We start from the raw sequence: 27233 nt of genomic DNA, 5'->3' as shown, positions 1-27233 counted from the left end.
CCGATGATCATCTTTCTTTTCCACCAGCATGAGTATGCATGAAGGTACTGAAGGTATCTTTCACATCTTAAAAGAGAAAACTGTAACATTTAAACACCTATGTCAACCAACTTAAAAACACAAACTAGGTCTCTAATATACCTTAGCCCAGAACAAAGAGAAAAGATTACTTGTTAGTGTTGGTATAGATTCTGGCACTGACAGTTACCAGGGAGACTCATTCAGTCTAGGGGGTATAATGTTGATGACAAACGTCTTGTAAGAGTTGAAGAGAGCCACCTGAACTGACTTCTGACATACATCAGGAAACATTAGACATTAGCCTCCTGGAATACGAGAGATAGATAAGCGTTTAACACCACAAAAGTTGAAAAGTTTGGGTAGTAAACAATCTACGCTTTCAATTTGGAATAAAATCAAGCCAAGTTAGAGTAGGAGTGAGAAAGAATGGTAAAGAATATGATTTTTTTTTTTTAGCTGGGCACTGGTGGCTCATGCCACTAGTGGCTAAGATCTGAGGATCATATCTCATAGTCACCTCAATCAGTCAAGTCCATGAGACTCCTATCTCCAATTAACCAGGAGAAAATGGGAAGTGGCGCTGTGGCTCAAGTGGTAGAGCGCTCGCCTTGAGCTGAAGAGCTGAGGGACAGCACCCAGGCCCAGAGTTCAAGCCCCATGACCAACAAAAAAAAAGATTATACTCTTTTTTTTTTTTCCTTCCGGTCGTGGGGCCTTGAGCCACAGCGCCACTTCCGGCTTTTTTCATTTTGCTTATGTGGTGCTAAGGAATCGAACCCAGGGCCTCAGGCATGCAAGCCAAGTGCTCTACCACTGAGCCATCTTCCCAGCCCCTCCTAGAGACTCTTATCTCCAACTATCCACCAGAAAACCAGAAGTGGAGCTGTAGATCAAAGCAGTAAAGAGCTGGCCTTGAGAAAGAAGGGGAAAAAAAAAGCCCAGAGACAAGTGCCCAGGGCTTCAGTTCAAGTCCACGACAAAACAAACAAACAAAAATCTATAAGGAAGTAGGGCTTAACTGTTTTCACTGTCTTTGGAAATTTCTTTCTTTTTTTTTTTTTGGAGGTCCGGTCGTGGGGCCTGAACTCTGGGCCTGGGTGCTGTCCTTCAGCTCTTCAGCTCAAGGTTAGCACTCTACCACTTGAGTCACAGCACCACTTCCGGCTTTTTTCTTTTGCTTATGTGGTGCTGAGGAATCGAACCCAGGGCCTCAGGCATGCAAAGCAAGTGCTCTACCACTGAGCCACCTTCCCAGCCCCTGGAAATTTCTTTAGTGGAAAAATATGACATGAAAGGGCAAATAGAATGTAAAAGAAATGAAGCTTTTAGGATCAGTGACTAATCTGTGGGATAAAGAAATCAGGGAAGTCTCACTAAAAACCTGATTCGATTTGCAGGAGTTCAGCCATTGGGGGTGAGGCTGGGTAACTGGGCATCTGGGCAGGAATATGAGACCACCATAGTTGTAGTGAAGGGCTCTTTCCGCAATGTCCTTACTTAAAGAATGTGGAGCAAAGGACATTAAGATGGAGTGGTTATCCTTGTATAAGAAGATTTTTAAAAATGTGTCTGTCAGGAAATAAAACATTGAGTTTAAACCTTTGAGAATGACTGAAATAATTCATGGATAATTATGAGTTCATTTGAATACTATAGTTGCTTCACAAATTATGTGCGTGATGCGGTTTTACCCCTTAAGTCATAAAGTTGTTAATGAACCTCATTATTCCAAATTATCCTAAACTTCATCTCACCACAGATTATTGGTCAAGGAGGAGAATAACAGGATAAGTTTATTGGAAGTTGAACGCAATTATGTCTCTTTTACTTATTATCATCTGACTTAAAAATGTTTGCCATGGGCTTCGTACTTTCTGTTAGCTGAGTGCTGCAGTCTTTTCTCAGCTGAGGGGGCCGCGTGAGCCCCACAGTAAGAAAATGATGCAGAAGGCATTTCATTATCTGTTATTGTAGAGAAAGAGCCTCGGTGTTTGCAGTTTCAAAACTCAAAACTGTGATGAATGAAATCAATATGATAAAGAGGTTACTGCCAAGTTCTGGTGGCTCAAGCCTGTAATCCTAGCTACTCAAGGGGCTGAGAGCTGAAGATTGCAGTTCAAAGGCCGGGCAGGAAAATCCGTGACACTCTCATCTCCAATTAACCACCAGAAAACCGGAAGTGGAGCTGTGGCTCAAAGTGGTAGAGAGCTGTCCCTGAGCAAAAAAAAAAAAAAAAAAAAAAGCTCAGGGACACACACACACACACACACACACACACACACACACACACACACACACACACAAAAGCTCAGGGACACACACACACACACACACAGGTCAGTATTATGTAAGCTGTGTAGGAAATACAAATGTTCCTTGCAAAATGGGTGGAAGGGTGAGGCATAGTGGGCAGAAAATGTGCCCAGTTCACGGTACCTTCCTGTTGGTATAAATGTTAAATGGAGGGTGCTGTGGCTCACCCCTACTGTTTCCTCTTTGTGTGCAGCCATTGTGCTCTAATGGGAAAAATGCTAGCCGGAGCCCTGGTGACGCAGGGTCAGTCCTCACCCTTTCAGCAAAGTCTTTCCATCACTGTGTTTACTGTAAGTCAGACTTCAGCACCCCACAAAGAAAAGGGGCATCTGATTCCATTATTTTACAAAATAAATTATAGGCTCTCCAGCTCTTTCCGTGGGTGGATTTTCAATATTCACCACTGAACAATATGTCTTCAAAATTAAAGCCCATATTCCAAGATCAAATTTGCAAAAGTTTGCTTCTGCTTTTAATTAAACTCAAGCTATTTCTCAGTGAATGAGAAATTAACAGTTAAAATGAGTGATTAGAATAAGAATGGGCTCTTCTAAGGCTGGTAATCCAACTGCTTTGATCTGGCTACCACTAAGCTCCTACTCTGACTGCAGAGACCAACACCAGAATCCAACCTTAATCAAATTAATCTCACCAAGGGCCGGATGCCACCAGAGGCTGCCTTCCAGACCACATGGCACTAGAGGGATTTCTGGAAGGTCTGAGTTAGTACCTTGGAAGGACTTCCCCAGGGAGAAAGACTGAGGGCGACTACTTGATCTAAGAATCCATTTTCATTTTCAAAATAATTAGTGTCACTCTTTTCTGGTACAAAGTGCACGAGACAGAACAAAATGGCACGCCAGAGGGTGCTTTAAACATCAGATGGGCAGAAGAAACACCAGGGTATTTAAAATTTTTCTTTTTTAAAAGGAAAAGCTGTGAGTAGGTATGGTTCCTAGTAAAATAATCACAAGTGTGGGTGCCGGTGATGCCCGGGTGTGCCCGGAGCCGTGCACGGAGGGAGAGCTCCGCAGTTCCTCCCCAATCGTGTGACTGCAAATCTGCTCCTCTCAGTGTACAGCTCCTCTCTGGGACGGTAGCAACCTCACAGCATCACGAGAGGGGTAAATGAAATGCTGTTTGTGAAGACAAGAGGAAAAAGCAGAGATGAAGGGTAGTTACATTGCCATTGCTGGGGGCAGCCCTGTGGGAAGAGCTTTAGTAGTCTTAGTGAAATGCCAGGTGGGAGCATCATCTGACTTGAGGATGGGGAAGGGTAGGAACTGGAGATCTGAAGAGGGGGGAAAAAAAGGTAGAAACAGTTGTCTAGGAGAGAGAAATGAGAAGGATTATGATTGTCTGGTAGAGCGCTAAGTTCATTTGAGTTATGCAATTATTAATTTGAAAGTCACTTTTGAACTAAAAATTAAAAATATACACACATACATACACACCATGATCTAGGACCCCATCATAAAGATTAAATCACATCATTTGCAGGGAAATGGATGGAATGGGGGATCATCAGGTTGACAGACACAAGCCAAGCTCAACAAGCCAACTAACTCATGTTATCTGTGGAGCATAGACCTAAAATGATGTTGATGGCGATAAAAGTGGGGATAGTAATGGGTCAGGAATATAAAAGAAGGATTGTCTAGGAAGGAGTCAGGGAGACAGGAGGGTTGGGGAAGAGGGACTACTGAAGGGGAAAGAGGATGAAAAGATGGCACCCCCCCACACACACATACAAAGCACACACATACCACCATAGCATAGTAAAACCCACTAAATGATGCTTGAAAAAGGGGTGAGCAAGCGAGGCGCCAGTGGCTCATGCCTGTAACCTTAGCTACTTAGGAGACCGAGATCTAAGGACCATGATTCAAAACCAGCCCAGGCAGGAAAGTCTGTGAGACTTTTATCTCCATTAACCACCTGAAAACTGGAAGTGAAGCTGTGGCTCAAAGTGGTAGAGCACTAGCCTTGAGCACAAAGAGATTCAGGGACAGCACCCAGGCCTAGAGATCAAGCCTCATGACTGACCAAAAAAAAAAAAAAAAAAGAAAGAAAGAAAAGAAAAACTACAAAACCAAACCAAAGCCCACTAATTTACACATACAAACTCTACAAAAATATCCTTTATATAGTGAAAGTCAAATATAGACATATGGAGACACAAAATTAAAGGATTGAGCATTGAGTATGCTTGAATTTTTGTGCTTTTTTTTGTCAGACGTGGGGCTTGAACTCTGGGTTTGGGCGCTGTCCCTCAGCTCTTCAGCTCAAGGCTAGCGCTCTACCACTTGAGCCACAGCGCCACTTCTGGTTTTCTGAGTGGTTTATTGGAGATAAGATTCTCATGGACTTTCTTGCCTGGACTGGCTTTGACTTTGAACCATGATCCTCAGATTTCAGCCTCCTGAGTAGCTAGGATTACAGGTGTGAGCCACTGGCGCCCTACTATGCTTGAATTTTTCTGCATTATTGTTGCCATATCCCAAGGTCCAGCTTTTGAAAAGCTGATGAACTGCTTAACCTCTTTGAGACTCCTGTTGTAGAGCAGGGCTGAGCATTCTGTTCATCTTAGAAGAGGCTACTGACAAAGCATTGGTGTGATAATAATGAAAGTGTTTTTTTTTAAAGCCTCCTCTTCATAGATAGTTACAATTATGATAACCTGGCTTATAGCCCATTCATAATTTTTTTCTCTTTGTATTTGTATGTGAAAACATAAAATGGTTCCTATTTGTGGGATGCCATGTGATGCTTTTGTGTGTATGTTCTGTAATGCTTAAATCAGGTTAAACACCTGCATCTTCAAAAATCAATCACATTCTACGGTGAAAACATTCTAAATCCCTTCTTCTAGCTTTTTGAAATATATAATACATAATACTTGTCACCTGTAGTCACCCTGCTGTTGCTACCTAGATATAACTCAGTACCCATCCCTCCTTCCTCTTCTCAACTTCTAGGAGATAGACTTTTTTTACATTCTACATAAGTGCCGGTCTTTACTATCTATCATTTTCTCTGGTGTCTAAAATTCTTTAATTTTCCACTTTTGCTATTTTTTTTCTTATTTCCTCTATGTTCCCTGCTATCTTCTCACTAATGTTTTCTTATTCTTTCTTGGGTTCCTTCCAATTTTACTTTTGCCTCTGGAAGGCTTTTTTTTCTCCCATGTCTTTTCGATCAGACCCTTCACCATACTTTTCTTCTAAGCTTTCTGATTTGCCATCTGTACCTACTGCATACGGTATCATTTTTCTGGCTGATATGTCTCATGCCTTATTTGTTTTCTTTATCCACTCCCCCCCCCCCACTCCAGTTCTCTTTCTGTTGTATCTTTTTGTGCTTTGATTTTATCTATCTTCTAGTTTTACTGTAAGTAGCATCAGGGCTATTTTTTCTGTTCTTTGTTGCTTCTGGATGCCTTCCATAAGGAGACGGGGGGTTACACAAACTTTATGCTATGTGTTCAAGCCAGAAGTCATCCAGCATGTTCTTCGGCTTATTATCTTGAAAACACTTGAAGTTGTAAAACTATTACAATAAATACCTCTTGCCTTATCCTTAGATCCACTGATGTAAATCATTTTGTCACATTGGTTTTTTTTTTTTATTTCTTTGGTTTAATCATTTTGAAAATGAGTTGCTGTTACTTTAAAAATGAAGCAAACAAAAAGTATTTAAATATCTCTGATTATTATTGTTTATGCCTACACATAATTCATGTCCCCCAGTAGCAAACTCTGTGCCAAGGACTCAAGAGCAAGGCAGTTTTTGGAAGGAGTGGGGAGTGATGTAGGAAAATCAGGGCGGCCAATGAAAGATCAGCAAGAAGGCAGATACCACAGTGAAGGTTATGACCTTCCCTCAACAGACTGGGAGAGAATGTGCTTGTGGCTCAGAATTAGCCCAGCTAGGGACAAGGGATTGGGGGGAAGGGGTGGCATTCATTAACTCTCTCTCATCAGTCACTGGTTACGGAATTTGCCCCAGGGGCTATTAATTCTGTCCCCTCAACTGTGGGCAAAATGAGTTCTGCAAGTTTTTCTGAGACACCACTGCTGTCTCAGGGAGGCAGGCAAGGCTTCTCTGCAGGGAGCACCAATGCTTTTCCAAGATGACTGAGGGCAACTTACAAAATACAGTAAGGAACATGGAAACACTGGAACGCTCCTTCTAGAATTGCCCAAACAGCCTCCTTTTTTGTTAACCAGACTCCCACTTCAGATCTTATACTGCACTGGGACTGTATTGTTTCCCTCCCTCCCTCCCTCCTTCCTTTCCTCCTTCCCCCCTTCCCTCCCTCCCTCCCTCCCTCCCTTCCTCCCTTCTTTCCTCTCTCCCTCCCTCCCTCCCTTCCTTCCTTCCTTCCTTCTTTCCTTCCTCCCTCCCTCCCTCCCTCCCTTCCTTCCTTCCTGCATCCATACTTTAGCATTCAGTCCCCTGACTTTCAGGTTTCTTCAAGGGAAACTGGTAGCTAATTTTTTTTTCTTGTACTGGGGCTTGAACTCAGGGCCTGAGTGCTATGAGCTTTTTCACTCAAGACTGGTGCTCTACCAACTTGAGTCATGCCTCCACTTCTGGTTTTTTGGTGGTTACTTGGAGATAAGAATATCACAGCTGGGTGTCGGTGGCTCACGCCTGTAATCCTAGCTATTCAGGAGGCTGAGATCTGAGGATCATGGTTCAAAACCATTCCAGGCAGGAAATTTAACCCCCAGAAACCAGAAATGGCACTATGGCTCAAGTTGTAGAGCGCTTGCCTTGAGCTGAAGAGCCCAGGGACAGCGTCTAGGCCCAAAGTTCAAGCCCTATGACTGACAAAAAAAAAAAAAGAACATCACAGACTTTCTACCTTGGCTGTCTTTCAACTTTCAGTCCTCAGCCTCCGGAGTAGCTAGTATTATAGGCATGAGCCACAGGCTTTCTTGTACATAGTAGACTCAGAATTTATCTAATTTGTCTGTACCACAGAATTATTACAAGCAGTAATTCAATTTGCATATGCTTGGATAAACAAATTATCTGAATCCTGAAAGCTCTTAGACCAGTTTGATCCAAACAGCCTCTAGATACTATATTTTCTCATTATGACAGGATTCTGCTTATAAAACTTTATATTTTAGGAGTCATTTTCCATACTGTCTGTCTTAATGATTATTTGCTTTTTTTCTTTTTTCTTTTTTTTTGGTGTGCGGCTTGAACTCAAGAGGACCTGGGCACTGTCCCTGAGCCTCTTTGTGCTCAAGGCTAGGACTCTACCACTTGGGCCAACAGCGCCACTGCTGGTTTTCAATGATTAATTGGAGATAAGAGGCTTGGGAGACTTTCCTGCCTGGGCTGGCTTTGAACCATGATCCTCAGATCTCAGCCTCCTGAGTAGCTAGGATTACAGGCGTGAACCACTAGCACCTGGCTAGTGGTTCAAATTTTTTCTTAACTGGTTCAAATTTTTGTCTTCCCTTTTTCAGTACACAGGATTTGCTATCTCTTCATTCCCATTACAATGTATCATTTAACTTGTGAACTCTCAGAAATGAACTGCTAATGAGAAGAGTAAGTCATTTTCCATGTTTAGTTTCCGAAAGCTCTCATTCTGAAAAAAAAAAAAAAGGTTTTCAAATATTATCTTGCTTTAAATAATGACTGATAAAATCTTACCTTCACAAACTTTTTTTTTTTGTATGTGATGGAGCTTGAACTCAGGGCATGGGCACTGTCCCTGAGCTCTTTTTGCTCAAGGTTAGTGTTTGACTATTTGGAACCGCAACACCACTTCTAGTTTTCTGGTGGTTAATTGCAAATGAGTCTCTAGTCTCATGGATTTTCCTGCCTGGGCTGGCTTTGAAACATGGTCCTCAGATCTCAGCCCGGAGTAGCTAGGATTACAGGCCTGAGCCAGCAGTGCCTGGGATTCACAAATTTTTATCAAAGGAAGGGAGCGAAGGAGGGAGGAAAGGAGGGAGGGAGGGAAAAACAGAAAAAAAAGAAAGAGAAAGAAAGAACAAAAAGGAAAGAAAGAGAAGGAAAGCAAGAAAGCCTGCTAAATTAGACAGCATGAATAGCTTTTAAAATTATTGGATAAAAGTTTAAATTACCAGGAGTTGCATCATTATGGCTTATTATTTGAGAATTGTTTGTCTTCTATAATATGAAATTATTCTCAGAGGAATACTGATCAGAATAGAAACCAGATGTGTTTTTTAGGCTAGATTACAAAAAAAAAGACAAGCAAATTAAAAAAAAAATCAGTAAAAGAATAACTTACAAGTTTCTAAAAACCTGAAGCATGATGGGAATGATAGGAAAAGGATGTGTGTGAGAGAGAGAAAGAGAGAAAGTTAAAAAAGGATCAGAATTTAAAAAGTTTAAAAATGAAGAAAGGGAAAGATGAACTCAACAAAACTGAACAATAGCAAAAAAAAATGCTAATCATTGTAAATATTTAGAATCAACAAGGAAATAGCATAATTTAATTTTTATCTAGTAAATCAAGGAACTAGAAAGCAGAGGAAAGAATAGCCTCTTAGTCTACAAGAGATAAATTAAGTATAATGGCATGAGGGATCTTGAAAGGAAATAAAAATTTATTACATTGAAAATTTGAAATATTCCAGCTATGATGATGTGAGCCAATTTTTTAAATAGTTTCACCCCTTAGTGTTTACTTTTTGAGGGAAAGAGAAATTTTTGAACTTTTGAGTTTGCTTCCTGGTTTTATATTTGATCCTTTTGGAAATAAAAGTGTATTTATTACCATAATATGTGAGCATGCTGAGGAAAGTACAATGGAATGGAAAAAGTGGTAGAGGGTAATCAACGGAAAGATAATTAATCAATTTTGTGCTGGTTCCTTGTTTGGAACTCAGGGCCTCTCTCTCTCCCTTACCTTACTTGTTCTCGGATAGTTTTCTACCACTTGAACCACATCTCCAGTTCGGCTTTTTTGCTGGCTAATTAGAACTACAGTCTCTTGGACATTTCTTCCAAGGCTAGCTTTGAGCCTGTATCGTCTATATCTCAGCCTCTTAAGTAGGATTACAGACGTTAGCCACTGGCACCTGGGCAATGTTTTAAAAAAAGTTCCTTCTTAGTGTCATAACAATTGACTTTTTTTTTCTTTTCTTTTTTGGTCAGTTGTGGGGCTTGAACTCTGGGCCTGGGCGATGTCCCTGAGATCTTCAGCTCAAGGCAAGCACTCTACTACTTGAGCCACAGTGCCACTTCCAGTTTTCTGGTGGTTAATTGGAGATAAGAGTCTCACAGACTTTCCTGCCTGGGCTGGCTTTGAATCACAATCCTCAGATCTCAGCTTCCTTTAAAAAAATTTTTTTTTTCCAGTCCTGGGGCTTGAACTCAGGGCCTGGGCTCTGTCCCTAAGCTTCTTTGGCTCAAGGCAAGCACTCTACCACTTGTGCTACAGTACTGCTTCTGGCTTTTTCTGTGTATGTGGTATTGAGGAATCAAACCCAGGGTTTTATGCATGTGAGGCAAGCACTCTACCACTAAGCCACATTTCCAGCCCCAGATCTCAGCCTCTAGAGTGGCTAGGATTACAGGTGTGAGCAACCAGCACCTGGCTAACAATTGACTTTAATATTGTACACTAACTTACACTTGAGAATTCTCAAGCTGAAATCAAAGAATAAAATTGTTTTAGGTGCCAGGCACCAGTGGCTCACGACTGTAATCTTAGCTACTCAGGAGGCTGAGATCTGAGGATCACGGTTCAAAGCCAGCCTGGGCAGGAAAGTCTGTGAGACTCTTATCTCCAATAAAGCACCAGAAAATTGGAAGTGGCGCTGTGGCTCAAGTGGTAGAGTGCTTGCCTTGAGCTGAAGAACTGAGGGATAGTGCCCAGGCCCAGAGTTTATAAGCCCACAACCAGGAAAAAAAAAATTGTTTTAGGTTTTCACAATAAGATACTGGAACATAGTTTGACTTTTTTTTATGTATGTGCTGGTGCTGGGACTTGAACTCAGGGCTAGGGCACTGTCCCTAAGCTTTTTTGCTAAAGGGTAAAGCTCTATCACTTGAGCCACAGCTCCATTTCTGAATATATATATATATTTGGCAGTTAATTAAGGATAAGAGTCTCACAGACTTTCCTGCTCAGGCTGGCTTCAGACCATGATCCTCAGGATCTCAACCCTGAGAAGCTAGGATTACAGGTGTGAGCCACCTGTACCTTGTGATCTTTTTTTTTTTTTTTTTCTTGTGCTGGTCCTTGGGCTTGAACTCAGTGCCTAAGCTTTTCTGCTCAGGCGAGCACTCAAAAAAAAAACAACAAAAAACAATTGCACTCTAATGCAAAAAAACAAAACACTTTTTGCACCAGATATCCTTATAAAGAGATTGTGTTCTTACTTTCACACTTCTGTAGTAATTGATTTTCAAGATGTGGCCTGGTTTTGATTTCAACGGAATAAGACATCCTGATTCTCTGATTTAGAGTATAGCTTTGGGAATTCACATTCCTGATGCCCAAACTTTCCAGCTCTCAAATTTCCCCTCCCACAGGGTCCTCCCTAGGTTCAATTCTGCAAATGACACCAGTCCTGTTCCACTATTACAGATGTCAGACCCCCAGAATGTGACTGTGACTCCTCTTTGTCTCCTACCTTATGTCTATCATCAAGCTTTGTCTCTAATGTGTATCCCCACCTCTCCCACCATAGTAGCAGTCCAAAAACAATCACCTCTGAGCTGGATTTTAAAAACAGCCCCTGTAACTTCTGCCATCTCTGAGATCATTCTTCACAAAAAATGTTCAGGCTGACTGCATTTCTCACTGATTATAATACATCCTAATCAAATCCTGAACTGCCCACTGAGCTCAAAGCCTTGCATAATCACTAAACTCTGTCCTAATTGATTATGCGCAGCATGTGGTCATTTGGTTTCTAGAACGCAATAAGCTTACTTCACTTGAGAATTTTGTTTCCCTTCTTACTTTTATCTAGAATAGTTTATTTTCATGTCTTCTTTTCTAGCTTTCAAATCTCAGCTTGAACGTTGCCTCCTTATAAAGACTTTCTATGACCGGATTCTAACCACCTCACCCCTTTCTGTTATTTGCTACCACGGTGACTTTCTTATTCTTCTTGAAATATGGAATTTTATGTTTATCATTTTCCTCCTCTTCCACGATTGCAGCCCGATGAAGCTAGGGTCTTTGATATTAAATTGGACAGACTATCTCGATCACAATGTCCCTCTCTGAATACATAGAAAATATTCATTTGAAGGAATTAACTGAATTAATAAATAGAACCAAGAATTGCATAACTGAAAACTCAGACTTTCCTGTTGTGGCAGTCTTTGAAAAGTGATCCGCAGATCTTACCTTCCTGAATAGCTAGGTTTATAAGCTTCAGCAACCAGTGTCAGGCTTCTTATATTCTTCATTATATCATTTTTTTTTTTTTTTTTTTTTGTCGATTGTGGAGCTTGAACTCTGGGCTTGGGCGCTATCCCTGCGCTCTTCAGCTCAAGGCCAGCGCTCTACCACTTCAACCACAGCGCTACTTCCAGTTTTCTGGTGGTTTATTGGAGATAAGAGTCTCAGGGACTTTCCTGCCTGGGCTGGCTTTGAACCAAGATCCTCAGATCTCAGCCTCCTGAGTAGCTAGGATTACAGGCATGAGCCACCGGCACCCGGCTCTTCTTTATATCTTAAAGGAAAAATTTTGCTCACCTGCCAGACAACTTCTCCCTGTTCTCATACCAATAGTAAAGTGGTAACAATTCTCCCATGGCTGCCATGTAATACATCTCCTTCCTCTGCCCTTCACCATGTCTCTTCAGTTGGCAGTATGGTGGCCAATGGCTTGACCTAATGTGTGAGTCCTGGACTTTTTGGGCCTGGGGTGTTAGAACCTGGTTTCAGAATCAGGGGCAGAGAACAAAAGGTATGCAGAGTGTCCCCTTACGGGTATGGTCTAGTGTATCTTTATCTCTGTTCTGATTACCCCAGCTTCCAGGAAAGTGGTTGTGGTGGTTATCACACCTGTTTCCTGTGAGATGATCTCTCCTGCTCCCGGTACAGCTTGGTCATCAGAGGTCATTATCCTCTCGGGGGACTCTGCTGCTCCTTAGGGGTAGTTTTAGTTCCTAGCTATGAAGACATTGATGGTAAGTCTTGCTTTTCCCCAAACTCAATGTGACTGTCAAGTGACTGTGGAAAGAGAGGCTTAGTGCAAAGGCAGATCCACAACGGCGGTGGAGATGCCACACTTTTCTCCTGCTTTTAGTTAATGGCAGCAATAGCTTAAATATACTGTTACAAATACCCTTTCAGTAGACAGAAAGTGATGGTATTAGCCTTTGGGATTTGGGTATTTACTGAGTTTGAGACATTTCTATCCTAGGAGCAGCCTGCAGGGCTGAGGTCATTTACAGAAGCTTGATGTCTCTTCCTCCTTGGTCACTGATTTTTTCCTCCTTAAGGACTAGAGGCCTGGAAGACGTTTCCATTTTAGATTTTTGTTGCATATCCCCATCAGTGCTGCCTATCCCAGGCATTATGAAAATAAAAATGGAGCTTCTTCAGAAAACTAAAAACTAGAACTCACATTCAATCCAGCCATGCCACTTGTTGAATACACATCAAAAGGAATGTAAGTGAGGATACAAAGAAATCTGCACACACTGCTGCACCATTCCCACTGGACAAGCCATGGAAACAGCCCAGATACCCTAAGACTGATGAATGGATCAAGAACATGTGCTGCAGCTGGGCGCCGGTAGCTCACACCTGTAATCCTAGCTACTCAGGAGGCTGAGATCTGAGGATCGTGGTTCAAAGCCAGCTCGGGCAGGAAAGTCCATGAGACTTTTTTTTTGCCAGTCCTGGAGCTTGAACTCAGGGCCTGGGCATTGTCCCTGAGTTGCTTTTGCTCAAGGCTAGTGCTCTACCACTTGAGGCACAGCGTCACTTCCAGCTTTTTCTGTTTATGTGGTGCTGAGGAATCGAACCCAGGGACTCATGCATGGGAGGCAAGCGCTCTACCACTGAGCCACCTTCCCAGCCCTCTGCAAGACTCTTATCTCTAATTAACCACTGAAACCAGAAGTGGCATTGTGGCTCAGGGGGCAGAGCACTCACTTTGAGGTGAAGAGCTCAGGGACAGTGCCTAGGCCCAGAGTTCAAGCCCCATTACCCCCCCCCAAAAAATCAGAATATATGCCATATATACACAATGAAATATTGCTGGGCCATAAAGAAAAATGAAATTGTCATTTACAGGGAAATGGTGGAACTAGAGAACAGTGTGATAAGTGAAATATGTTGGTTCAGAAGGACAAAAGTCACACATTTTCTCTCATATTTGGAAGCTAGACATAAAAGATAAACATGTAAACATGTGTATATAGTATCATATATATATATATATATATATATAGAGAGAGAGAGAGAGAGAGAGAGACAACATCTTGACAGTTGTGCAACTGTTTGAGAGGACTAAGGGGGAGGAAAATGGAAGAGACTGTCAGGAGAGGAGATGGAGGACACTGAGGTACATTGTATCTGGCTTCAAGATGGCATAAGGAGGTTGGGCGCTGGTGGCTCACGCCTGTAATCCTAGCTACTCAGGAGGCTGAGATCTAAGGATCATGGTTCAAAGCCAGCCCCGGCAGAAAAGTCTGTGAGACTCTTATCCCCAATTAACCACCAGAAAACTGGAAGTGGCGCTGTGGCTCAAGTGGTAGACCACTTGCCTTGAGCTGAAGAGCTGAGGGACAGCGCCCAGGCCCAGAGTTCAAACCCTATGACCGACAGCAACAACAAAAAAGATGACATAAGGAAATCTGAATAAAGACCAGGTTAGTAGGGAAGAGGAAAGAGAATAACTAAGGGGTGAATCAACTTCTAGGAACAATTAATATGTGCTTAAAAATGAATGACAGGAAATAAAATAGATCCTGTTAGTGGTGGTGGGGCGGGGTTGTAGGGGAAGCAAATTGAGAGGTGAAGGAGGGCAGAAAACCTGAAGTTGTTTTAAGAACCAGGAAGCCAAAGGAGGGAGAGCGATAAAAAGGGGACAGTCTGATGAGGAGCCAGTTTTAAGCAAATATGGATATGTCAAAATGAACCCCTTTTGTATAACCCTTAAAGGCTAATAATGATTTTTAAAGAGCAGGTTAAGCAAAAAGCTGGAAGGAAGGTGTGGTGTGCTCAAGTGGTAGAGCTCCAGCCATGGGTAGATAAAGCCAAGGGAGAGCCTGAAGGCCTGTGTTTAAACTCCTCTCCTGGCCCAGCTAGAGAAAGATAGATAGGTAGATAGATAGACAGATAGATTTAAAAAGATAGCCTTTTGGTGGACATTATAGTTGCTGAGTTGGCTTGTGGTTAGGTCTAATAGCAGGCGGTAACCATTAGTGACACTCAGGCTAAGGTGGTGTTGTTTTTAAATTCTGAAATGTGGAGATATGACCTGAGCCTACACAAACATAGGAACAATAGGTGAGTTTCAGGATTTCCTTTTGCCAGACTGGCCCACATGTTTTCTCTAGGTCTCCCCTGTTGTGAAGAGTCTGTAGCTTTTTAACATCTTAAAGGAGAAGGCAGGTGATGGTGGACCCTGTGCTTGTCATTTAACATGTAAAAAGGAGGTGTTGGGGGGAAATCGCTGCTTTAGGTTTTCAGCTTACTTCCCAGTTCTTATTTCGGAGTCTGGCTCCGTGGGCTCCTTCAGCCGTCTTGCCGTTATAGCCCCAGCAGGCCCAAGGGTAAGTACAAACTGCTTTTCTCCTATGCATAGGTTTTTGTGTTTGGTCCCAGTTTTACATGCATGTACAGTTTACCAAGTTCCTAGTAATTTGTTGCTGAATCTTATAGGGGAGGTAAGATGGCTTCCATCTTTCTAGATACCATGGGTAAGAACTGAATTAAATTGACATGACAGATTAACAATAGGAAAACCAATTAAGCATAGACAGATGCTCAAGAGTCACACAAAATATGATTCTCAAAGAAAAGTCAGCTGACACGTTCCTTTCTGAGTTACAGAAAGGACTAGAGACCTGGGACGTCCCTGGGGTTGTGGTAGATACGAGATATGGAGGCAGAGGAGAGGAAATGTGTGGTGAATAATGGTTATCTCGTGTGATGGGTAAAAAGCCTCTCAGGTAGTGAAAAGCTGCCCTGAAGCCACGCTCAGACCAGGGATAGTCTGTCTGGGTATGGAGTTATCATCCCAGCTCTACTCTGGTGGATTAGATACCTTGGGTGGGATTTATGGCTACTTTTACATCTGTGTCTCAGGGAAAATCTCCGCTGGCATCTGCTGTTCCCTTGTTCCCCGCTGAGGGACCCCCCCCAGCCCTACCCCCCCCCACAAGTGCCTGTACTTTCTTTTCCTTCTTTTTCTTTTCTTTGTGTCACTCTGGGGCTTGAACGAAGGACTTGGACACTGGCGTTAGCTTTTTCCACGCAGGTCTAGCACTGTACACTCGAGCCACAGCTCCTCTTCCAGCTTTTTGCTGGTCAAGGGGATGGCTTTGAACCACAATTCTCAGCTCTCAGTCTCCTAAGGAGCTAGGATTACAGGCTTGAGTCACCAGCACCAAGACTTCTTGAAGATCATCATAATTTTTTTTTTGAGGATTTAAAAAAATTAGAACCTATTAGTTGTACGGGGGGTTTTCATTGTGTGATGTTTCTATAAATGCATTCAAAGCACCCTGATCAAACAAACTCACCTGCCATTAAAACAATTTTAGTTGTACTTTTTATGAAGTACTTTGGCTACATTTACCCTTATTTATCTCACTTGCCTTCTCCATGGCCCGCCTTCCCCGCCCCCCCCATACCTGTCTCTCAGTATAGCTTGTTTTCTTTTCCTGACATTTTTCATAATTTTTTTAGTGTACATTGTACACTAAATTGTACAATCGGGATTTTTTTTTGGGGGGGTCTGGTCATGGGGCCTGAACTCTGGGCCTGGGCACTGTCCCTCAGCTCTTCAGCTCAAGGCTAGCGCTCTACCACTTGAGCCACAGTGCCACTTCCGGCTTTTTTCTTTTTGCTTATGTGGTGCTGAGGAATTGAACCCAGGGCCTCATGCATGCAAGGCAAGCGCTCTACCACGGAGCCACCTTCCCAGCCCCTACAATTGGGCTTTACTTCAGACTGGCCTCCTCTATTTCTTGTTTCTTGTCTCCTCTATTACTTTTATTTAACCTTTGTCCTCCTGCTTTTAGGAAGTTTATAAAGTTGTAATTTTCAAGCAAATAAAATAAAAATCAAACCAGTTTTGCCACAAACACATTGACATCCATGAAATATTTAAAAATTGGTTCTGCTGATTTTATCCCTCATTCTGCTGTCTTGTTATGTGGCACAGGGATGATTCAAACAATGCAATAATCCTAACTGTACAGGATCTTTCTGTGCTTTATGAAGTCTGTCTAGGGGCATGAGAACACTTTTCAGCTTCTAGAATGGCAGCAAGCACTTGTGTATTGCATTGAATCAGGAGTTTCAATCAATCAAACAACAGCCTAGTAGTTCCTGCTAGAGATCTAGCTTTGGGTCTAAACTTGGGTCATAGTTTAGATTCATAATTTCAAGACTTTTAAATTTAGATATCAATTCATAAATATGAAATGAAATAAAGCAAATTTTTAGAGACTCAGAGTCACGATGAATCAGATAGCATTTGTAAGCAGATATTTACATAGTTGGGTCACTGGCATGCACACCACAATTTTGAGTACATGATTCAGACTTCACATCTTATATACAGTTAGTTTCTAAATGTTAGGGCATTAGTCCTCCCAGTGTCAACAAGAAGTTTACATAACTGAGGCTTTATAGGGACTTTAGGTTTGCTCAATGACTTTTGGGATTTTGCCCCTGAGTTTAAACTACTGTCTGACCAGATCCATCCAGGTGTTTGTACTCCACTTTCCCTTTATTTACAATAAACCCAAGTTGCTATTATGGCCTACAAAGTTCTTAATGACTGAAGTGCCTGCCTGCATTCAGCTTCATTCATTTCACTACATGTACTTCATTCATACTGGCCTTTCAGTCCACAGAACACAAGATCCTCACCCTCTTCACCAGATACCTACCCCAAGATTCTCACCTTTCCCACCCCACCCCTACTCCCTGGTCTACTTGTTTATGTTGTTCAACAAGCCCCAAGATTCTCACCTCCAGCCCCCCTCTACTTGTTTATGTTGTTCAGCCACTGGAATGCAGACTCTGTAAGAGCACTGGTCACTTCCAAAATAGTCACCATTGTATCCCCGGAAGACTAACACGACATCTGGCTATTTGATAAATATTTGTCATATAGCTGCATCTAGGAGACCAGTAATCTTGGTATGATCCAGAGTCAGGGCTGAATTTTGGGATTGGAACGGACAGAAGAAAGGATGAAGACAAATTCTTGTGTGAGGATAGATGTAGGAATGTGGTGGAAATAAACGTTGGCCCACAATTTAAAATGCATGGAAAAACATACACTTGCATTTACAAAAATAAACTAAGTCGGTTCCAGTTTTGGGAATTCCATTCTCCTAGATTGGTGAGCTACTTGACCTCTTTTGTTCTTGGGTTTCCTTCAAGTTGCTTTGAAGATAGAATAGGGTTCGGTGGCTTTATGCAGGGCAAAGCAACAGATGACCCTTGAATTGTCTACCCTGGTTACTTCTGGGGTGCTCACTGAGTCTATTCACATAGCTCCTTTAGGTCTGGGTTTTCATCAGACTTCTAGATTTCTTTTAAAACACAAGAAATCTTCCTGAAGGTTGCTTATAGGCTTATATGTGGAGACATAGAAGACAGTTCTTATTTTCTGGAGTGTTATTTCTCTGCTATCTGTTGTGGTGCTAGCAGAAATTTAGGAGATTGGATCTCACCCCGCCTCAGCTATGTGGCTCCTCGCTCATGCTCATGGACTCTACTTTTATTGTGCTGATTAGCAAGAACTCTCTTAGGTTTCACTTATTTTGAAGGCCTTCAGCATGACATTTTAAAATACATTCAGGTGATATACCCAAGTCAGGAAGCATAGATGACATCTGATTCCCCAGCTATATTCCAACCCTGCCATTCTAATTATAGTTTGCCTATACTTTGGACAAGGTGAAGGGCAGAGAGTATAGGGTGAATGAATGTGAATTAGTATTTCATAAACTTATTCTGCCAATGGAAATTAAGTTTGGATCAGGGGCAAAGAGTACAATTCTGATCATGTTACTCTTCTGCTCTTAGAATAAAGGTCAAACTCAACATGGCCAATCAGGGTCCTATGTGACTTCCAGTCTGTTCTACTAAGGCTATGCTGGAATTTTGTTGTTCAAAAGTAGGTGCCCTTGATCATCTTAGGATTTTTGTGCATTCATGGGGCCCTTTTCATCAGTTTCACTCCACTCATGCTTCAAATTGCAGTCTGCTGGAAAATTTGCAGGCTAACCTGCCACCTGTTGTAGACAGCACCAGATAGCTTTTCTTTCTAGAATTTGGGCACGATCAGTCACCTTGTCTCAGGAGAAGGGGAGCACAGGGGTAACTAAAATGAAATGCCATTTTTACTTTTCACATTAGCTTGGTAACTTTGCTGAATAAATGGGTGTTTTTATGTACTGTTCAGATGAAAAAACTTGTGCACCACCTTCCTTCATTCCTTTCCTCTTTCTTCCTTCCTTCATTCCTTCCTTCCTTTTCTCTCTCCTTCCTTCCCTCCCTCGTTCCTTCCTTCCTTTTATGAAAAATAATTCTACATCTGCATACTATAAAATGATACTTTTTTTTTCTAGGAAATCAGTGGCTCACACCTATAAATCCTAGGTATTCAGGAATTTGGATATAAAAGATCATGGTTTGAAACCAGCCCAGGCAGAAAAGTCTGGGTTCTATCTCCAAAATAACAAGCAAAAAACTGGGATAGAGATGTGACTCAAGTAGTAGAGCGCTGGCTTAAGTGGGCTAAGTCAAACACCCATGAGGCCCTGAGTTTATACCCTCATAAATATATCATTTTATAATAGGAAATAATGGGCAGAAAATAAGTGATCACAAATGGAGGCTTTTTAGAATACATTGGGATATACCCATTCATTGGAATGCTATGCATTTGTAAAAAGGGAGAAAGTTTGATAATTAGTAAAATAAGAAAAGGGTCTGTTGTTGCTAAGTGAAAAAAAGCAATGCCCAGAATAATGTGTTTTATAAAAATAAAAGGGAGGGGAAAAGTAAACACATGTACATAAGTATATAGTTTATGCGGCAGCATGCACTCCAAAAAGTTGTAAGAGGGCTGGGAAGGTGGCTCAGTGGTAGAGCGCTTGCCTTGCATGCCTGAGGCCCTGGGTTCAATTCCTCAGCACCACATAAGCAAAAAGAAAAAATGGAAGTGGAGCTGTGGCTCAAGTGGTAGAGTGCTAGCCTTGACCTAAAGAGCTGAGGGACAGCACCCAGGCCCGGAGTTCAGGCCCCACGACTGGATCCCACCCCAAAAAAGTGTAAAAACCAAAAAGTTGTAAGAAACTAATAACTAGTAATTGTATTTGGGGAAGGATAGAAACAGGAAGGATGGGGAACAAGACAGAGCATGTAAGAATACAAAGAAATCAAAATATTTAATGCTCCTGTCTACTGATTATATTATACATAATTATGAATGAAACAGTTTCAAAATTAATGACTGAAACCTAAAATTCATTAAGCACAACTTATTGCCTATCCTTTATTGCTTCATGGAAAAAAGATAGTGTTTGCATGAACAAAGTTAAGTTATTAATTGTATAAAATTTAGGTTATACATTGTACTTCATGATATTCACTGTAAGAAATTCTCTATATTTTTTTCATATACTTTATCCAAAAGTAAACTGGCCCAATATTAAGTTTTGCTTTTTGAAAAAGTTTTAGTTCTACCTTTTACTTTCAAAGGACATTTTAAAGAGCCATTTTTAAAAGAAATACAATGGAAATGTTTTGTTTTCCAAACTTAAAGCTCACAAAATATTGTTTCTAATTAACAATGAAGTTACCTCAATCTAGAAGCAACAAAAGACAATTGTTCAAAACATTTCTATGTTTAGTCAATTACTGTATGCACATTATATAAAAACAGTAAAGGATTATCAAAGTGCAAGAAAAATTCCTCTGAGAATTCATCTCTGTTTATCTCTACAACTAAGTAGAGACAACCACAGCTACTGGTTCTTAGAGAATCCTCCCTGAAGTCTAAGTGTGATAAGGTGAGGTGTGACCAAAGTCTCCATTGCCTCTGTGATATCAGTGAGCCAGTGTGTGCCTGTGTTGAATTAACTAAGGAGTCACTAAAAACTTGCTAGTCAAATTTAAACCTTAAAACATTGGGTCATCAAATACTGACTCCTAATATGTTTAGTTCTTGGTTTAAAATCTGTCATATTAGCTCGACAAGAAATGACTCATTACCTTACTTGTGTAACTGTAACCCTTCTGTACAGCATATTAGTACCATATTAGTGTGGAAGAGATGGGTTTAATAGTGTTTAAATAGATTTACATTGTGAATGGATTTAATTACTTTTACTTCTTTTTTATTTTTATTTTGGTCCTGGGGCTGGAACTCAGGGCCTGAGTGCTGTCCTTAAGCTTTTGTGCTCAAAGCTAGAGCTCTACCACTTGAGCTCCATTTCTGAATTTTTGGTACTCAATTGGAGACCAGAGTCTCAGGGACTTTCCTACCTGACCTGGCTTTGAACCATGATCCTAAAATCTCAGCCTCTTGAGAAGGTGGGATTACAGGCAGAGTCTCAGGGACTTTTCTACCTGACCTGGCTTTGAACCATGATCCTAAAATCTCAGCCTCTTGAGAAGGTGAGATTACAGGCATGAGCCACTTGTGCCTGGCTTACTTTCATTTCTTTTCTTTTTTTTGGTCCAGTTGTGGAGCCTGATCTCTGGGCCTGGGCGCTGTCCCTCCGCTCTTCAGCTCAAGGCTAGCGCTCTACCACTTGAGCCACAGTGCCACTTCTGGCTTTTTTCTTTTTGCTTATGTGGTGCTGAGGAATCGAACCCAGGGCCTCATGCATGCAAGGCAAGCGCTCTACCACTGAGCCACCTTCCCAGCCCACTTTCATTTCTTTAGAAGAAATATTTGAGTCCTATAAAGTTGGACTCTGTTCATTATTATTGTCTCCAAAATTAGTGGGTTATAATTCAGAATACAACAGCACCATATTTTGTTTCCTCCTCTATTCCTTCTTGTAGGAGGAATTTTAGTATGCTTTGATCTATCTTGATTTCACAGATGCAGCCCACTCTTCTCAGCTTAAAAACCTTAGCAGTTTAAAGATATTGGTGTTTGAATGCAAGGTAACTCTGTATGTTTAAATATTCTATGATCTTGAGTCTATCCCTAAAAGCACAGAACATAGTTGAAGTTCAGTTGAATGGATTTCTTTTGTCTATTTGGTCTGCATGCACCACCTAGTGGTAAAACAGTGTATTTTAAATTGCGGGGTGGGGGGGGCGTGGAGGGGGGAAGAAGGGGAGAAGAGGAGAGGAGAGGAGAAGAGGGAGAGAGAATGTGTGATATAACATGGAAACAAAACTTTATATACATACTTTTTTTTTTTTGGTCCGGTCGTGGGGCCTGAACTCGGCTTGGGTGCTGTTCCTCAGCTCTTCAGCACAAGGCTAGCACTCTACCACTTGAGCCACAGCTCCACTTCCGGCTTTTTTCTTTTTGCTTATATGGTGCTGAGGAATCGAACCCAGGGCCTCAGGCATGCAAGGCAAGCGCTCTACCACTGAGCCACCTTCCCAGCCCCTATATACATATTCTTAAATATTGAATTAGATCTAAATATCTAATAAAGCTCTCAAACATCATTTATATGCCCGCATAGGAAGCAAATGTGAAAAATTCATTTGGAAAGGAAAAGAGCTTTCTCTTACTTACATAAGCTATGAGTCCGATGATTCTAGCCCTAAATTAATATTTAATTTTGAAACAATGTCCTGATTGAGGCAAACAACCAAGGTATTTAATTTTCATTTTATTTATTTATTTTTTGTTGATCATGGGGCTTGAACTCTGGGCCTGGGTATTGTCCCTGAGCTCTTCAGCTCCAGGTAAGCACTCTGCTACTTGAGATACAGTGTCTGGTGGTTAATTGGAGATAAGAGCCTCACAGACTTTCCTGCCTGGGCTGGCTTTGAACAGTGATCCTCGGATCTTAGCCTCCAGAGTAACTAGGATTATAGGTGTGAGCCACTGGTCCCTGGCTTATGTTTAGTTTTTAATAGTCGTAGTTTTTTTTTTTTTTTGGGGGGGGGGAAGGATGTGGTCCCAGGGCTTGAACTCAGGGCCTTGTTGCTGTCCCAAAACTCCCCCTCCCCCCCCCGCCACTTGAGTAATAGCTCCACTTTTGGCTTTTTTTTTTTTTTTTTTTTGCTTATGTGGTGCTGAGGAATTGAACCCAGGGCCTCAGGCATGCAAGGCAAGCGCTCTACCGCTGAGCCACCTTCCCAGCCCCACTTTTGGCTTTTTGGTGGCTAACTGGAGATAAGAGTCTCACAGTTTCCTATCCAGGCTGACTTCAAACCAGGATCCTCAAATCTCAGCCTCCTAAATAGCTAGGATAACAAACTAAAAACCCTATACTGTACGAGGTGTAGTATAAAGTTATAGGACACAGGATTTGGAGGTCACAAAGAAGCATTAATTTTATGAATCTAGTAGCACTGAAACTCAGAATGTAAAGTGACTTGCTCAAGGTCATTCTGATTATGAGTAGCCCAATTCTAGTGAAAAAAAAAAAAAAAGAACAAAAAAAAAAGGGCTTTTTCACTTTGACACTAAGAAGGCAAAAAAAAAAGATCTTCCCCATACAGTAACGGTCAGCTGTCTCTGTGAAAAGGTATATTATCAACTCTGTCATGTACTTCTTTAAGATACTGAGATGTGAGTTAATACGTATTGGTAGTTTTGTTCTAACATTCTGAGCACAAAGGAGTTAAGTGAAGAAACGTGTATCACAGAGCTGGAAAAGAGTTTCTAACTGTGAAACCCCCAGTTTTATATATATGTTCAAGGAAATGTTTTCACTGTCCATGCAGCTGCTGTGCTGTGAAGATCGAACAATTCCCTTTCTTCTTTAACTGCTTCAGAATCAGATCTGTTTTCACAAAGCAGATACCCACTTGTAGATTTCAACATAAACCATGACCATAGCTCCCTCTCATGACCAGTGAATATTCTACAGGCGTCTTTTTATTCTCCCTGTTGTACTCGACTAACAGCTCACTGGTTAAGTTTTAATTGCTTCCAATGAGGTCACCAAAGGTATTTATCGAAAAGCCCTGAATAAAAGGGCTCCACACACACACACACACGCACACACACACACATGCACACACACACACACGCACACACACACAGGCACACACACGCGCTCTCACACACAGAGAAAATCCTCTTGCCTCTTGATTTATGGAAACAATTATGATTCTGCTGGAGTATTTCTCAGCTGAGAAATAGTTTGTAGCTACAGCAGAGAGGCTCCAGTTGCACAGGGCAGACAGCAGACATGGAATTCTTGAGTATCCAGCTGTTATAAACAGAACAAGTAAGTTACTGTTATTTGTCTTTAAAACAATGCTGAATTTTTTTAAAAAAGTTTTCTCTCTTTCTCTGGTTATAGTAATGGGGAAGGGGGGGAAGTTACTAGAGTTCTGAGCCATGTAAATGTCTAGAGTAGTTCTGTTAAGAACTTATGTAAAGATAAAGTTGATATTCTCCAGAGCAATGTTGACATTTAACTTGAAAAACAACAACAAAACGTGAGCAGTTCAGGAGAGGACAACTGATTGACCACAAATGTAAAAGTGGAAAAGAAAGTAATGTAGGGAAAGCATTTATACTTTGTGAATAAAGGTTGTAGATCTGATTAAAATCAATAGCTCTACATGCAGAATGTTTCTTACAAAACTGCAAATGGAATAAATGGTTCCATCAGAATCTGGTTTGTCTACTGATGTATATCTTGCATAAACTTACATCTAGAGTGGAAAGATGCTGACATTCTCTGTAAAAGCTGTACCTTCAGAGTACAAACTGCACTCTATGTCATAATGCTGTGTGTCCTCAAAATTTAAACATACATTTTTTTAATCTTCCTTTTTCCTCCCTTTCCCCATTCTTAACCTCTTAGTGCAAACAGAAGTCAATAGAGATCAGCATTGCAGCAACTGGCCTTACTACAACATGTTTTTATAAGGATATATGAACAGAGAATTACTTGAGGAGGAATCCGACATTGCCATCAGAAACTAAAAGGATAAGGGTTAATAGTCTGAGAAGAGCAACTACTCTTTTAAATCAATCTACGGCTTGCAGAGTGGAAAAGGTCAATGACCTAGGAGTAAGCATCAACTCAAGATTTAATTTTCATTATGTTATTCATGAACACCCGGAGCACTACACTATAATGCACAAATGGGTACTGACATGGATCCTGCCAACTTTGCTCTACAGATCATGCTTCCACATTATCTGTCTAGTGGGCACTATAGCTTTAGCTTGCAATGACATGACTCCAGAGCAAATGGCTACAAACGTGAACTGTTCCAGCCCCGAGCGACATACAAGAAGTTATGATTACATGGAAGGAGGGGATATAAGAGTGAGAAGACTTTTCTGTCGAACACAGTGGTATCTGAGGATTGATAAACGGGGCAAAGTGAAAGGGACCCAAGAGATGAAGAACAATTACAGTAAGTAATGTGTTTTATTTAAGGCACTGCTTTAATCCTGAGAAATCTGTGAAGGGATCCAGGTGGCAGGCTTTTGAAGTTTCCTTTTTCATCAAAAGTACTAAATACAACTATCACCTTCTAATTTTGCTACACTGGGACTGTCAGACTATGCTCCTAAAAATATCTCTTGGAACAGGACAAATCTGCTAATATTATAGTTGGAACTGATCACCCAGACCAACTGCAATAGATGCTCCATGTCCTAAGCTCAAAATACACTTAAGCCAAATGTAAGTGATATTCACACAAAAATGCATACTTTTTTTCCTCCCCAGCAAAAATCACTTAGGGGTTCTCATACAGTTCTCAGTCAATTCTCATCCAAACTACGAGTAATCACTAGTTTGAGAAATAAGATTTTATTATTTATTTAATGTGTCCTTTGAAAGAATAATCCCAGGATGCCTAATATTTCATCTGCATTAAAAATATATGTCTTCAGTCATGGGCAGTTATAAAAGAGTGGGGGAGGGGGGATCTGTGGCCACTACCCATCCATAGCATAATGTGCTTGTAGAAGATTGCTTAACTACCTAGCGAGGCAGAAAAACACGTTTCTAACATTCTCTTTAAATCTTCTATGCCATCTAAGTTTTTTAAGTTGATTTAAGAGAGACGTGTGAGGAAACAAAGATCACTTGGAAGATTTGATTCTCAATCGAAAACTTTATGCCTTCCCCCAAGCACCAGCTGTTTTTATCACATTAAAATACCAGGACTTGGTTTTTCACTTAATGGTTATGATTAATAACCAATGTCTACAGTGTTAAAGTTAATGGTGTAAAGTATATACTTCAGCATTTACTTTAAGGGTTTAAAATCCCTGTGTGAAAATAAACTTGGTTTCCATCAGTAGTATTTAGACAATGTTAATTGTTGCACATTTTGTAAAATGTGTTAGTGTTGGGCTGGTGGTGCAACCCTTGCCCTGTACAGCACCAGACCTATGGTAATTACTTGAAACTTTGGTTGCCTGCTCATGCTTTTTGGCTTGTAGACTAATTCATCAATGTATAAGAATTTAGGGAGGGGGGAGGTTAGGTTTCTAATATGAAATGAAGACTATTTAACCATAATCAAATACACAATGCTAGGCCCATTAGATAGATTGTACTGCCTTATCATTATTGCTATTTATAGAGGTATCATGTTAATTCTAGAAGATTGCTCTGATTAGACTAGTTTAACTAAGGAAATGGCTATATAGAGAAAAGTTTTAGTTGATAGCCATTTCTATGTGATCAACAGTTTGGTGTAGCGTCAGTTTATTAAAAAAAAAAAGTCAATGAGATTTATCATGGATGATGAAATCTGGTAGAAAGGCTAGTACCCTGGTGGAATTTATGACATACATGTCCAATCTCTGTGAATGATGGAGGACAATTTCTCAGTTTTTTTAATCTTTAATCTATAAAATATAGGATATTTTTTTCCAACATGCCTTCTAATTGTTACAGTCTATTGTACCACAGAATATAAGTATGAAGAAATCTTAGAACCTATTAGATAAATGCTGCTTATAATGAATGAAAGTGAATAGGAGCTCAGTAAGATGTTCTGTCAACATTTCAAATTGTGGTAGTAAGGTTGTTACACCTAAACTGTAGAAATCTATATTTTGACTAATTTTGGAGGTGTTTTTGCAAAATAATAAGCCACTAAACGATGTAAAATTTAGTAAAAATCTGTGATTTGAGATAAAAGCATTTGCAATTAGAATGCACTGGAATATACAAGGTTTATTTTGTGTTAAAATTGCTTAAAACTATGAGACTAAGGTATTTATAAACATACACAAAGTGCTAGAATTGTTCTGTAGGTTGAAACACAATATGTGTATCCATAAAGCCAATCCGGTAAACATTTCTCCTCTAGTAAGAAAGGAAAGAGAAAGGGATCCTATACATTATACATTACGATGTCACAATACTAATGTACTAAAATATGACAGTATATAAATAATCACCACTATCAAGCTTTATTAAAGTCTCTGTAGATGGGTATTCTTTCTTGCTATGTCAATTCTCATAGAAGGGGAGGCCTTCCCAAGAATCCTTCAAATAAATGCTAAAACTGTTGTCAAGTTGAACTGCTATCTTACAGCAAAAGGAGT

The 27233-nt window shown here is 40.8% G+C and overlaps 2 protein-coding genes across 2 annotated transcripts in view; one reads left to right on the top strand and one right to left on the bottom strand.

Moving 5' to 3' along the window:
* LOC138804128 (protein FAM227B-like) overlaps window positions 1-27233 on the bottom strand; it is a 119977-nt gene that overhangs the window by 2918 nt on the left and 89826 nt on the right. The window lies entirely within an intron of this gene.
* LOC138804120 (fibroblast growth factor 7) overlaps window positions 23674-27233 on the top strand; it is a 58369-nt gene continuing 54809 nt past the window's right edge. Inside the window, exons 1-2 of the mRNA XM_069988388.1 lie at window positions 23674-23931; window positions 24517-25078. Coding sequence (XP_069844489.1) covers window positions 24793-25078 — 286 coding nt within the window. The 5' untranslated portion in view covers window positions 23674-23931; window positions 24517-24792. The remainder of the gene's footprint in view (window positions 23932-24516; window positions 25079-27233) is intronic.

The sequence above is a fragment of the Dipodomys merriami genome, unplaced genomic scaffold (genome assembly GCF_024711535.1).
Source record: "Dipodomys merriami isolate MVZ:Mamm:240054 unplaced genomic scaffold, mDipMer1.0.p SCAF_357, whole genome shotgun sequence".
Taxonomy (NCBI): domain Eukaryota; kingdom Metazoa; phylum Chordata; class Mammalia; order Rodentia; family Heteromyidae; genus Dipodomys; species Dipodomys merriami.
The sequence above is the reverse complement of the archived record's forward strand: the minus strand, read 5'-3'. Positions and strand labels throughout refer to the sequence as shown.